Here is a 13673-nt window from a genome sequence, read left to right as displayed (position 1 = left end):
TTGTGTGTAATGAATCTAAAATATATGAAAGTCTAATGTTTATCAGTACATTACAGAAAATAATGAACTTTATCACAATATGCTAATTTTTTGAGAATGACCTGTATATCCTCTACACACTGTAACTGTAACTGACTCGCCTACCTGCTCTATCTAACTCAATTGAAATTACACCGTCTCTCTCTCTCTGTCTGTCTGTCTTTCACCAACGCCGTACACTACACAAGGCCGATTTCCAGGCAGCCTTATATAGTGTGGGGCGTGTACTAAATCCCATGAGGCATAATTGGCCAAAGCCGCCCTGGCTTTGGCCAATTACGGCTCTCTGTACAGGCGGCACTGTGATTGGCCAATCATTAGCCAGCAATGCACTGCGATGCCGCAGTGAATTATGGGCCGTGACGCACCACTCGAATTTGGCGCGAACGGCCCGTAACGTTCGCAATTCGACGAACGGTCGAACATACGATGTTCGAGTCGAACATGAGTTTCGACTCGAACACGAAGCTCATCCCTACTGCTGGACTACAGAACACCCCTTCTTTGCCCATCTGCATAACATTGGATATAAGAATAAGTTCTGCAGTTACGCAGGGGGAGAATTGTGGACAGGGCTGACAACACTGCTTGACGTTTCTGTGCCGCAGAGGCCGTGTTGTCCACTCACTACAGGAAGTTAGGAGCTCGCTGGATTTCTAGGCGATCCACAGGTATTTTTTCTGTACTTGCAGAGTTTTAAAGTGGAAGTAAACCCTTCTATCATTTTCAGCCAAGGAAGCTGCCATCTTGGCCTCTGTTTAATCTTCAACTGCCCCGGTGCTGCACATGTGATCAGTTATGACACCAGCCATTGGATGGTTTGGCTGAGAGCCCAGTTACATTCCTGGTATGTGCCGGGAACACAACCGGTTTTTTAACCTGTTAAATTGATGGGGTTATTTCTGCTTTAACAACTTCCCACACGGCCACTGCATAAATATACGGCCGGGTGGGCATACCTCAGAAGGAGGGGGATAACGCGCGTGCCTGCGCAGCGGCGCGATCCTGATGCGCTCGTGTCACCCGGACACAGCGTATCTCCGATCGGCAGGAGGGCTCTGTGGTTGGCCCTCCTGATTACATGACGGCCGTGTCCAATCACAGCAGTCATGTGATGTAAATAGAGAGCCGGTTGCTAGGCGATCGGCTCTCCTCTCCTCCCACACAGAAGTTGTCAGTGAGAAGAGGAGAGTGGATCGCTGAAGCCAGCCGGTGATCAGTGAGTATGGGCTGTTTTTTTACAGCTTTTTACACACTGATCACCAACATAGGCCCAGATTCACAAAGCACTTACGCCGACGTATAACAAGTTACGACAACGTAAGTGCAAATGTGCGCCGTCGTATTTGTGCGCCAGACCCACGAACAGATATGCGCCTAAAAACTGGCTACACCCTGCCGACGTAAATTGCTTACGCCGGCGTAGGGTGGGCGCACATTTAGGCTGGGTGCATGGTGCCGCTCCCATTGATTAGCCATTCAAACATGCAAATGAGGAAAATACGGCGATTCACTAATGTGCGTGTGCCCGGCGCATGCTACGCTAGATGCGTGTAAGTTGTACGTCCGGCGTAAAGTTATTCCCCATGAAGGAGGCGCAACCCAGCTACAGACATGCTCAGGTCTGCACCAGGGAACACAAGTCGGCGTATTGTGCGTTGGACGTGTGTCTGGCTGGGCGTACGTTATGTTCACGGCGTACGCAGTGATCAGGCGTAGCTTAAGCAGTTGTGCCGGCGTGGTTGTGAGCAGGCATGGGGGGCAAGCGCGGGGGGGGTGTGCGAATGCGCAGTTCGTGATACGTACCTGTCTGGCGCTCGGCCCATCATTTGCATGGGGTCACGCCTCATTTGCATGGGTCACGCCAACTTCCACCTACGCCGGCGTACGCCTTCGAAACCCACGCCACGCTGGCGCAGCGTTGGGAGCACTGGCTTGCTGAATGCAATGCTTGCCTCTCCGCGCTACGCCGGCGGGGCGTACGACGTTTGAGCTACGGCAGCGTAATGTGCACCCACACTCTGTGAATCTGGGCCCTAGTGTCCCCACACAGTGCAAACACACATGTCCCCACATAGTAAAAACACCTGTCCCCCCCCCCCCCCCATATGTAACTGTAAAATCACATGTCCCAATGATCATTTACATACATATGTCCGTGATCACCTGCGCACATCTGTACATGATCATTTGCGTACATATGTCCGTGATCACAGAAACCAATTATTATACACTTAACAGGATTTTTTTTTTTACCAAGGACATGTAGCAAAATACATTTTGGCTTATATTTATGACAAATTTGATTTTATTGGATTTCTTTTAAAACAAAAATAAGAAAATATTGTTCTTTTTTTCCAAATTTCCGCTCTCTTTTTTCACCAATATCGCAAAAAATAAAAAACGGAGTCATGAATAACTACCACCAAAAGAAAGCTCTATTTGTGCGAACAAAATGATAAACATTTAATTTGGGTACAGCGTAGAATGACCGCGCAATTGTCATTCAAAGTGCGAGAGCGCTAAAAGCTGAAAATTGGCCTGGAAAGGAAGGGGGGAGAAAGTGCCCGGTATTGAGGTGGTTAAAGACAAGACAGGGAAACACTCATGCATTGCAGACGTGACCTGCATATGTATTTTTTTATTATCTTGTTTTTTTTATATATATATATATATATATATATATATATATATATATATATATATATATATATATATATATATATATATATATATATATATATATATATATACTGTTATTGATATCCATGGTCTTTTAGGTGGGCAGGGACAGCACGGTGCACATTTGGGACTGTGAGACCATCCGACCGCTCTCGGTGCTGAAGGGCCACCACCAGTATGGGGTGTGCGCTGTGGATTTCTCAGGTTGGTCCTCTCTCTGCTTCTTTCTTTGTATGTTTGCTCCTGCTAGAACTACTAACACTTGTAGCAATTGGAGTGTAATGTTTGTTATTATTGATTTTTTAAAGAGTAACTTGTTATTGGTATTATTATTTGTAATACTATTTTTAGTATGTATTCTATATTATTATGTTTTTTTTAATTCTTTCTTTATTATTTTTTTTTTATTCTTTATTATGTTTTTTTATTAATATACATTGTTGTTGTCCATTTTTCCAGATTTGTATTTATTAGTAATAATATTAATATCAATAATAAGTGGAAACATGCATTATTATTAAAAATCTAGTTCTTGGCAGGTGGCCAGAAATATGGCGTTATTTTTCTTGACTACTGATTGGTGTACCTGTAACCCCCTCCCCCCCCCTCCATAGTATAAGAGAATTGTGATATTATCTCATTACATTTTTTTATCTTCTTCATGCAGCGGATGGGAAGCGCCTGGCCTCAGCCGGCATTGATGACAATCACACCGTTGTCTTGTGGGACTGGAAAAAAGGAGAGAAGTTATCATCCGTTAGGTACTTTCATCTGGAAAAATCTGTCAACTCTCGTTTATTAGAATCGTTTGATACTTACTGATTTCCTCGAAACGGAGCACGGGTGGCAATTGGTTCCACTAGATTTTAGTGAGGGGCATAAGAGTAAAGGGGGCTGAATACAAATACACACCACACTTTTCACATATTTATTTGTAAAAAAAAAAAAATTGAAAAAAACATTTATCGTTTTCCTTCCACTTCACAATTACCGGTATGTGACACTTTGTGTTGGTCTATCACATAAAATCCCAATAAAATACATTTATGTTTTTGGGTGTAACATGACAAAATGTGTAAAAGTTCAAGGGGTATGAATACTTTTTCAAGGCGCTGTAATTTGATGCAATTTTCCAAGTTGTATCTTTGAAACTGCAGCCAATTAATACTCGGGACTTACCGTATTTATCGGCGTATAACGCACACTTTTTCCCCCTGAAAATAGGGGGGAAATCACGCCGATCCCTGCCGTCTCCGAGGGAAGAGGAGGAACGAGTGCCGCTGAATTACAGAGCCGCGATCTACTGTGTACCGGGCGCTCCGTCACTCACAGCCCCGCATTGGGCAACTGTCTATCATATGAGCAGGGCCAGGAGGCGTGGCTGTGAGTGACGGAGCGCCTGGTACACAGAGGATCGCGGCTCTGTAATTCAGCGGCACGGAGCGCCCGGTACACAGAAGATCGCGGCTCTGTAATTCAGCGGCACGGAGCGCCCGGTACACAGAAGATCGCGGCTCTGTAATTCAGCGGCACGGAGCGCCCGGTACACAGAAGATCGCGGCTCTGTAATTCAGCGGCACGGAGCGCCCGGTACACAGAAGATCGCGGCTCTGTAATTCAGCGGCACGGAGCGACTGGTACACAGAAGATCGCGGCTCTGTAATTCAGCGGAACACAGCGCCTGGTACACAGAAGATCACGGCTCTGTAATTCAGCGGAACACAGCGCCTGGTACACAGAAGATCACGGCTCTGTAATTCAGCGGCACGGAGCGCCTGGTACACAGAAGATCGCGGCTCTGTAATTCAGCGGCACAGAGCGCCCGGTACACAGAAGATCGCGGCTCTGTAATTCAGCGGAACACAGCGCCTGGTACACAGAAGATTGAGGCTCTGTAATTCAGCGGCACGGAGCGCCCGGTACACAGAGGATCGCGGCTCTGTAATTCAGCGGCACGAAGCGCCTGGTACACAGAAGATCGTGGCTCTGTAATTCAGCGGCACGGAGCGTCTGGTACACAGAGGATCGCGGCTCTGTAATTCAGCGGCACGGAGCGTCTGGTACACAGAGGATCGCGGCTCTGTAATTCAGCGGCACGGAGCGCCTGGTACACAGAAGATCGCGGCTCTGTAATTCAGCGGCACGGAGCGCCTGGTACACAGAAGATCGCGGCTCTGTAATTCAGCGACACGGAGCGACTGGTACACAGAAGATCGCGGCTCTGTAATTCAGCGGCACGGAGCGCCCGGTACACAGAAGATCGCGGCTCTGTAATTCAGCGGCACTCGTTCCTCCTCTTCCCTGGGAGACAGCAGGGATCTGACACTGGCGAGGCTGCAATGATGGGGGTTTCAAAGTTCTTTATTTAAAATGTTTTTTTCCTTAAACTTCCCTCCTAAAATTGGGGTGAGCGTTATACGCCGATAAATACGGGAATTTTCCTTTATTAGTGACCCCCAATCAGTGCCAATCCTGACCTCCCTGGGACCCTAAGCAAAACGACATGTCACATTAAGGTTGAGAAGCGGGGGGGGGGGGGGGGCCCTGCTGACAGCGACATGTCACATTAGAGATTAAACTTGAGAAGGGGGGGGTGTTTTCCGCAGTCGGAGATGACATCTTTTATTAGCTGGGGGTGCTGACTTCTTACCCCTTCTCCAATGCAGCCAGTGGGTTGAGAAGCGGGGTGAGGGGCCGAAAATTACTTCTCACCAGGTGGGGCCTCTAGTAATTTTGGGGGGCCCCCGCAGCTTTGCAATTTGCAAGCTGTCCAATTCTGAGACACTTTGGCTACTTTCATTTCCATGGCTTTCTCCTTGTAGACCAGTGATATGGGGGATCTAAGCTTGCATCATTAATAACTTAAGTTAGCCAATAAAGAATACATAAAAGAGAAGAAAGATTTACCTGGACTGATGCAGAGGAGGACACCTGTAAACAGGGCCACTGATAGGGGGGGGGGGGGGCACCAGCCCTCCTGTAGGGGGCCCAGGCAAACAGGGGGGCCCGGACAGCAGAGGGAATCATTGTCGTCGGATGGAGGGGCAATTACAGAATTACTTCCCCTGCACTGATCCACCTCCATGTTCTGCCTTCTTCTGATCCCCCTCTGTGCCCCCTGTCACTGGGCCGGACGGTACCGGGTCCCCAAATTCCGAAAGATCAGGCGCAAAAAGGTGACTCGAGTATAAGCCGAGGGGGGGCATTTTCAGCACAAAAAAAATTTGCTGAAAAACTCGGCTTATACTCGAGTATATGCGGTACTTTAAAAAGGGCCAATTCGCACAGGTCCTCTGTTATGTTTCTGTCCGCTGATAATGATTTTAGTGTATTTTGTTTGTGAAAATATTGTTTTGATATATTTTTGGGGGCCCCTGTCAGGTAGGCTGTACGAGGCCCCATGATTTCTAACAGCAACCCTGCGCTGTAAATGAAATTCATATTTATTGACATGAAATTACATGCCGGTTTGTAGAGACGCCATTCATGTAACTCGAGAAACATCATTCACTTTTTCTATACTTTCAGAGGAAGTAAAGACAAGATATTCGTGGTGAAGATTAACCCCTATATGCCCGACAAGCTGATCACCGCTGGCGTGAAGCACATGAAGTTCTGGCGGCGTGCAGGTGAGCAGCTGAGAGGACGCAGAATTGCATTTCAGAGGTAGCTACATAGCGTGACCATGTGGAGTTTTGGGTATACAACTCCAATCGGAGCCAATCAGGTGGGAACTCTTCCTATTGGGAATTCAGGAATCTTATTATGATGCAGTACTAAAAAAAGAAATCAAACTTTTCTTTTTTTTTCTCTTCTCTAAGGCTGCATTCACATCTATGCGACAGCGGCGTATTTTGCCGCGAGTGTGTATCTTCTTTTTTTTTTTCAGATTCTTCCCATTGCTGTCAATGGGCGAACGCCAATGTCGCCTGAAAAAAAGGGTCCGGGACTTTTTTTCAGGCGACAGGCGTTCGGCGTCTATGAGATGTGAACCATCTCCATAGACAGCAATGGGAATTCTCCCCTCTAGTGGCAGAAGCGTCCGGCGTCGGGCGTTTTGTCGCATAGATGTGAATGGAGCCTTATTCTCTTTTATTTTTTTATTTTAATGTGTGACTTATTGTATGTTTTTTTTTTTTTACATTTGTTGGTTATATGTTGGTCAAATAATTGTAAAAAAAAAAAAAAAATTTTTTTTTTAACAAAGATCATGGAAAAAATAATGATGTTGCTGTGACACTCCCCTTTTCTTTTTTTTTATCGCAGAGGGGGAACTCTTCCTATTGGGAATTCAGGAATCTTATTATGATGCAGTACTAAAAAAAAAAAATCTAACTTTTTTTTTTTTTTTTTTCTTCTTCTTCTTCTTCTTCTTCTCTTTTATTTTTTTTTATTTTAATGTGTGACTGTATTGTATGTTTTTTTTTTTTTTTACATTTGTTGGTTATATGTTGGTCAAATAATTGTAAAAAAAAAAATATATGTTTTTTTAATAAAGATAATAGAAAAAAAAATGATGTTGCTGTGAGATTGTCTATAAGAACAAAAGATCTTTTTTATATTGCAGGCGGGGGGCTGATAGGACGCAAAGCTTGTATCGGAAGCGGCACAAAGATTGACACCATGATGTGTGCGGTGTACGGCTGGACGGAGGAGATGTCCTTTTCGGGGACGTGCACTGGAGATGTGTGTATATGGAGGGATCTCTTCCTCATGAAGACGATAAAGGCTCACGATGGTCCCGTGTTCAGCATGCACGCCCTGGATAAGGTGAGGGAACACGCCAAGGTTCTATATCATCTTACACTTCTATGTTTTATATGAACATGGATGTTTGGATTCTCGCTGTATATTCAGCTCTGACATATTCCATCATGCTGTACAGAGAACCCTGAGCCGTTTATATCAGTCTCTGCACCAGAGGAGCTTACACTCTAATGTCACTACCACCGTCACACACTATTATTATTATTATTATAATACATTTATATAGCTCTGACATATACAGCAGCGCTGTACAGAGAACACTGAGCCAGTCCCATCAGTCTCTGCACCAGAGGAGCTTACATTCTTATTATTATTATTCATTTATATAGCTCTGACGTATGCTGTAGGGAGGTACAAAGATTTCCACCATTGCCCCAATATTAAAGGAGAATTTCCTGGAAACGGTTTTGTATCTTTGTGTTTCTATGAGGAAGGTGAGCGCACTGACATCTTGCGTTTTCCTCTGTCAGGGTTTTGTGACCGGAGGGAAGGACGGCGTGGTCGCCTTGTGGGATGACTCCTTTGAGCGATGCCTCAAAACCTACGCAATCAAGAGAGCCGCGTTGGCTCCAGGTTCTAAAGGTGAGCTGCTGTCTGGTGCTCTGTTAAAGTGGAGGTCCGGCTTAAAAAAAACAAACACTGCTGACTTTTAACCACTTCCTGACGGCATATCACTGATCACTGTATAAATGTGAATGGTGCCAAAAATGTGTCAAAAGTGTCCGACGTGTCCGCCATAATGTCGCAGTCCCAATTAAAATCGCAGATCGCCACCATTACTAGTAAAAAAAAAATAATAAAAAAAAAATAATTCTGTCCCATATTTTGTAGGCGCTATAACTTATTGCGATTTTTTTTTTTTTTTTTTAAACAAAATTGGGATACTTATTATAGAAAGTAAAAAATATTGATTTTTTTTTCAAAATTGTCGCTCTTTTTTTGCTTATAGCGCAAAAAATAAAAACCACACAGGTGATCAAATACCACCAAAAGAAAGCTCTATTTGTGGGAAAAAAAGGACGTGAATTTTGTTTGGGAGCCATGTCGCACGACCGCGCAATTGTCAGTTAAAGCGACGCAGTGCCGAATCGCAAAAAGGGGCCCAGTCATTTAGCTACAAAATGGTCCGGGGCTGAAGCAGTTAAGCTTAAAGCTCCATTCACACCTAGGCAGACAAATTTGCGGCGTTTTGTCGCCGCAAATCGCAGTACAAATAGCGGCGTTTTGTACCGCGATTTGCGGCGACAAAACGCCGGTATTGTCCGCCTAGATGTGCCCCAGATTGACCCCCTTTATGGAGATGCTTCCCATCTCCTAGCCGAACGCCGAAAGCCGCCTGAAAAAAAGGTCCGGGACTTTTTTGCAGGCGTCCAGTGTTCGGGGACCGCTCTGTCATCCGCTGGCTCAGCGGGGATCAACGGAGCGATCCCCGCTGAGCAAGCGGAGGTTCACGGGGCGGATCATTACTGATCTGCCCCATGTGAAAGGGGCCTAACTGACGTATTTAAAAAAATGGTATTTGTGGCTTTATATATTTCCATTAGAGAAATGCTGTCCTTTAACTTCCAGTATACTGTATATCCACTTCTATTTCAGGGCTCCTATTAGAAGACAACCCTTCTATCCGTGCCATATCTCTGGGACACGGCCATATCCTGGTGGGAACAAAAAATGGAGAGATCCTGGAGGTGGATAAGAGTGGACCAGTCACCCTCCTGGTCCAGGTGAGTGTAGCTCAACCCAATGCAGCCTGGCCTTGGCATGCTCTAGTCCAGTGTTTCCCAACTCCAGTCCTCAAGGCACACCAACAGGTCGTGTTTTCAGGCTTTCCATTATTTTGCACAGGTGAATTGATCAGTTTCACTGCCTTAGTAATTACCACAGCCGTTTCATCTGAAGGAAATCCTGAAAACATGACCTGTTGGTGTGCCTTGAGGACTGGAGTTGGGAAACACTGCGTCTAGTCCTCTAGAATCCCAGCTAATGCCAACTTGTTCTCCCCCAGGGACATATGGAGGGAGAAGTTTGGGGTTTGGCCACCCACCCGCATTTACCCATCTGTGCCACTGTGAGCGATGACAGGACCCTCCGCATCTGGGACCTCTCCCCCAGCCATTGCATGCTCGCTGTGCGCAAACTGAAGAAAGGCAAGTTCCAAAGATTGTATCACTCAAGGTGGATGCTGGTTATGTTCCTGGGGGGCGGGGCATCGTCACACCGGAGGTTTTTTGTTTCCCATAACCATCCACTAATACAAATGCACCCATACTGGCTCCTCTAGCTCTAGGTCAAAGCCCCAGATAGGGAGAAACAAGCATGGGGGGGGGGGGGGGGGGGGCGGTACAGTCTGAGACCTGATTTTGTTATATGAATAATAAAGCTTGTTGAGTTGAAACAAGAAAAATGCATAATTGTATCAAATACTTACCATAATTAGATTTTTTCTGGTGCCAATCAATTGCAGCATACATGTGGTACTATGCTGCCATGTTGGTGTCAGGAAAACTGAAAATGGTATCGAATACATTAATTTTCCTCTCCTGGTGCCAGGAATAAAGGATTCTATTGTAGAATGTAGTATGGGAGTTGTAACGATCAGGGGTTAACACCGTTTACGATATTCCATTCCACCAACCCACGACAGCTTATCGACACTCCACAATCCAGCAGACACGATCCATAAGAATTCCCCAGAATAACGAGACACAAGCTCTGTTCTCTGGGTCCAAAGGAATGAATCCTTTAATGGTAAACTCAGCTTTTCTTATACAGTTAGCAACCAAATATGGACAATGACTCAACTCCACCCACAACATGACACAATGGGTGCTCAATACACATTCCTTTAGATAATGACATTCAGATAATCTACATTAATTAATTACTAGTCATTTACCCAGATGTTCTGACTCCGCGATAAGCTATTCTCACCTGATACACAATACTCATTCCTTTGTAGACGTAATTGACATGCTAATCCACTACAGCTGAAAAGTCAGCCATCTGACCCTTCAGACTGCCAACCCCCAACACATCTATCATCAATAGACTTTCACACAATGAAATATCTTAGGAGCCAGACTCGATTAACACCTCAACAGTATGTGTCCCCACATGAATGAGTCACTCTCCTATTGACCTGTTGGGGTCAGAATTAACCACCTGTAATATTTCAAAATATCCTGCAATACATGAATTATCATTACTTTCCCATCTCATGTAATCCGAGATATCATTTCTCAGTCATCCTATGCCCCTATTGGACATAGGATGACCCTAGAGCCAAGAGTCATTGGTGAAGCTGGCACAGGAGTACCCCGCATCCTTCAAAAGTCTCTGGGTATGACGGGCCATTCTGTTACAGGATTATATAGGTATCAGTGGGAGAAATACTATTCCTGCCACCAATACAATTTATGGGGCACTATTCCTGCCACCAATACCAATGATGGGGCACAATTCCTGCCACCAATACCAATGATGGGGCACTATTTCTACTACTAATACCAATGATGGGGCATTATTCCTCCTTCCACTGGCTACAAGCACTATTTCATTTTTTTTACTGTCGCTGACACTGGGACATTTTCTACTCCCACTGGCCACTTCGATCACCCTAAAGTCTGAGGGACAGTAAACTGGCCCTTTGTTTAGAAAGTTTGGAGACTCCTGGTCCAAACAAAGGTAACCATGATATTGGGGTGATACAGACTTACAGGTTGGAACTTTTAAATTCATATGTAGAATGAGCACTTTCAAGCCACCAAATTACACAAAGAATTGCATCTGTGCAAGTGTCCGAGTGTTGTCACTTGTCTGTGTCTCTCTACTGCCCCCAGGTGGTCGGTGCTGTTCTTTCTCTCCAGATGGAAAAGCTCTAGCTGTCGGTCTAAACGACGGAAGTTTTTTAATCGTCAACGCAGACACGCTGGAGGACTTGGTGTCTTTTCACCACAGGAAGGATGTGATTTCTGACATTCGCTTCTCCCCTGGTGAGGAGATAGTTGGGCGGGCACAGATTGGGGTATTTCCAGGGTGTATCTTGAATCTGAACCTGCTGGAAATATTTATTTTTTTCTGTTTCAGGTTCTGGTAAATACGTGGCTGTTGCTTCCTATGACAACTTTGTGGATATTTACAATGTGATGAGCAGTAAACGAATTGGAGTGTGTAAGGGGTCCACAAGCTACATCACCCACCTGGACTGGGACACCCGAGGTCAGTAATGGCTCTATATGCAGTTAAGTTCTGAAAACGCTAATTAGATGTTACTTGATGTATAGTTGCTTCATAGGTGATATATTTGTTACCGTATATACTCGAGTATAAGCCAAGTTTTTCAGCAAATTTTTTGGTGCTGAAAATGCCCCCCTCGGCTTATACTCAAGTCACCTGGACCCCAACCTTGGCACACATATAGCCCCACTCTTCCTCTACAAGTGTGCAAGGTTTGTCGTCTGGGGGACCTACGGCCGGGGAGCACCGATTTTTGAAGGTTGGGCACCCCTTCCATAGACTCCCATGTTAAATGGTCATTTCTCTGGTAAATTTGGGGACCCGGTACCCGCCAGCCGTACGTCCCCTGGACCCAAAACTTGGTACACATGTAGCCCCAATCTTCCTCTACAAGTGTGCAAAGTTTGTTGTCCGGGGACCTACGGTCGGGAGCACTGATTTTTTTCACAGTCATGCACCCCTTCCATAGACTACCATGTTAAACGTAAGTCTAGGCATGGGCACAGTGAGGCATGGGCACAGTGAGGCATGGGCACAGTGAGGCATGGGCACAGTGAGGGATGCACATGGACACAGTGAGGCAAAGTAAGGCACAGTGAGGCATGCAGATGGACACAGTGAGGCATGCAGATGGACACTCTAGGCTTATACTCGAGTCAATACGTTTTCCCATTTTTTTGTGGTAAAATTAGGTGCCTCGGCTTATATTTGGGTCAGCTTATACTCGAGTATATACGGGTATATAGTTTATATTGTTGCATTTTACAGTATATGTGATATAGTTTGGATGTGTAGATGATATAGTTTGGTTATAGATTATATGGTGAAATTATATAGTTGGGTTATTCGATAATATAGTTGGATGATATAGATCGGTGGTCTCCAAACTGTAGCCCAGGGGCCAGGTGCAGCCCTTCGCTCGCCTTTATCCAGCCCTTGGGGTACCTTTTCCTCCCACTGATGTTAGGCACTATTCTGCCACCTGCCGCCAACAATGAGGCACCATTTATCCTACTGACAGCAGCAATGGGGCACCACTGCCTCCACTGGTACCAATGATGGAGCACTATTCCCACCACTGATACCAATGATGGAGCACTATTCCCCCCACTGATACCAATGATGGAGCACTATTCCCCCCACTGATACCAATGATGGAGCACTATTCCCCCCACTGATACCAATGATGGAGCACTATTCCCCCCACTGATACCAATGATGGAGCACTCTTCCCCCCACTGATACCAATGATGGGACACTATTCCCCCCACTGATACCAATGATGTAGCACTATTCCCCCCACTGATACCAATGATGGAGCACTATTCCCCCCACTGATACCAATGATGGAGCACTATTCCCCCCACTGATACCAATGATGGAGCACTATTCCCCCCACTGATACCAATGATGGAGCACTATTCCCCCCACTGATACCAATGATGGAGCACTATTCCCCCCACTGATACTAATGATGGAGGACTATTCCTTTCACTGATACCAAATATGGTAGTTAACTCCCATTGATGCCAGGAAATTTTCACTCCCGCGAGCCACAGTCCGGCCCCCTTAAAGTCCTAAGGACAATAAGCTGCCCCTTTGTTTAGAACGTTTGGAGACCCCTCATTTACATTAGCTGGGTTATATAGTTGATGGGGCTGAGTTATAGATGGCATATTTGGGTTACATAGAAGATATAATTAGATTATATAGTTGATGGGATTAGATTTGGAGTTGGGTTATATAGATGATAGAGCATATTAAAGCGATGGATTTGGATTATATGGATGATAGAGTTGGGTCATGCATAATACAGCTGAGTTATATAGATGATAGAGTAAGGTCACAGATGATACAGTTGAGTTAATTAGAGGATACAGTTGGATTATGTAGGTGATGCAGTTGGGTTGTATTGATGATGCAGGTTGACTTTACAGTATGGAGACTAG

General features: G+C 45.3%; 1 protein-coding gene across 6 annotated transcripts in view; it reads left to right on the top strand.

Moving 5' to 3' along the window:
• Positions 1-13673, top strand: part of EML5 (EMAP like 5) — a 183841-nt gene that overhangs the window by 99934 nt on the left and 70234 nt on the right. For all 6 annotated transcript variants that reach the window (XM_040333173.1, XM_040333172.1, XM_040333171.1 and 3 more), the window contains exons 15-23: positions 2820-2925; positions 3389-3482; positions 6250-6350; positions 7289-7491; positions 7959-8070; positions 9085-9212; positions 9494-9635; positions 11328-11480; positions 11575-11706. In XM_040333173.1, the coding sequence (XP_040189107.1) occupies positions 2820-2925; positions 3389-3482; positions 6250-6350; positions 7289-7491; positions 7959-8070; positions 9085-9212; positions 9494-9635; positions 11328-11480; positions 11575-11706 (1171 nt within the window). The remainder of the gene's footprint in view (positions 1-2819; positions 2926-3388; positions 3483-6249; positions 6351-7288; positions 7492-7958; positions 8071-9084; positions 9213-9493; positions 9636-11327; positions 11481-11574; positions 11707-13673) is intronic.

This window comes from Rana temporaria, chromosome 13 (genome assembly GCF_905171775.1).
Source record: "Rana temporaria chromosome 13, aRanTem1.1, whole genome shotgun sequence".
NCBI classification, from domain to species: Eukaryota; Metazoa; Chordata; class Amphibia; order Anura; family Ranidae; genus Rana; species Rana temporaria.
The sequence above is the reverse complement of the archived record's forward strand: the minus strand, read 5'-3'. Positions and strand labels throughout refer to the sequence as shown.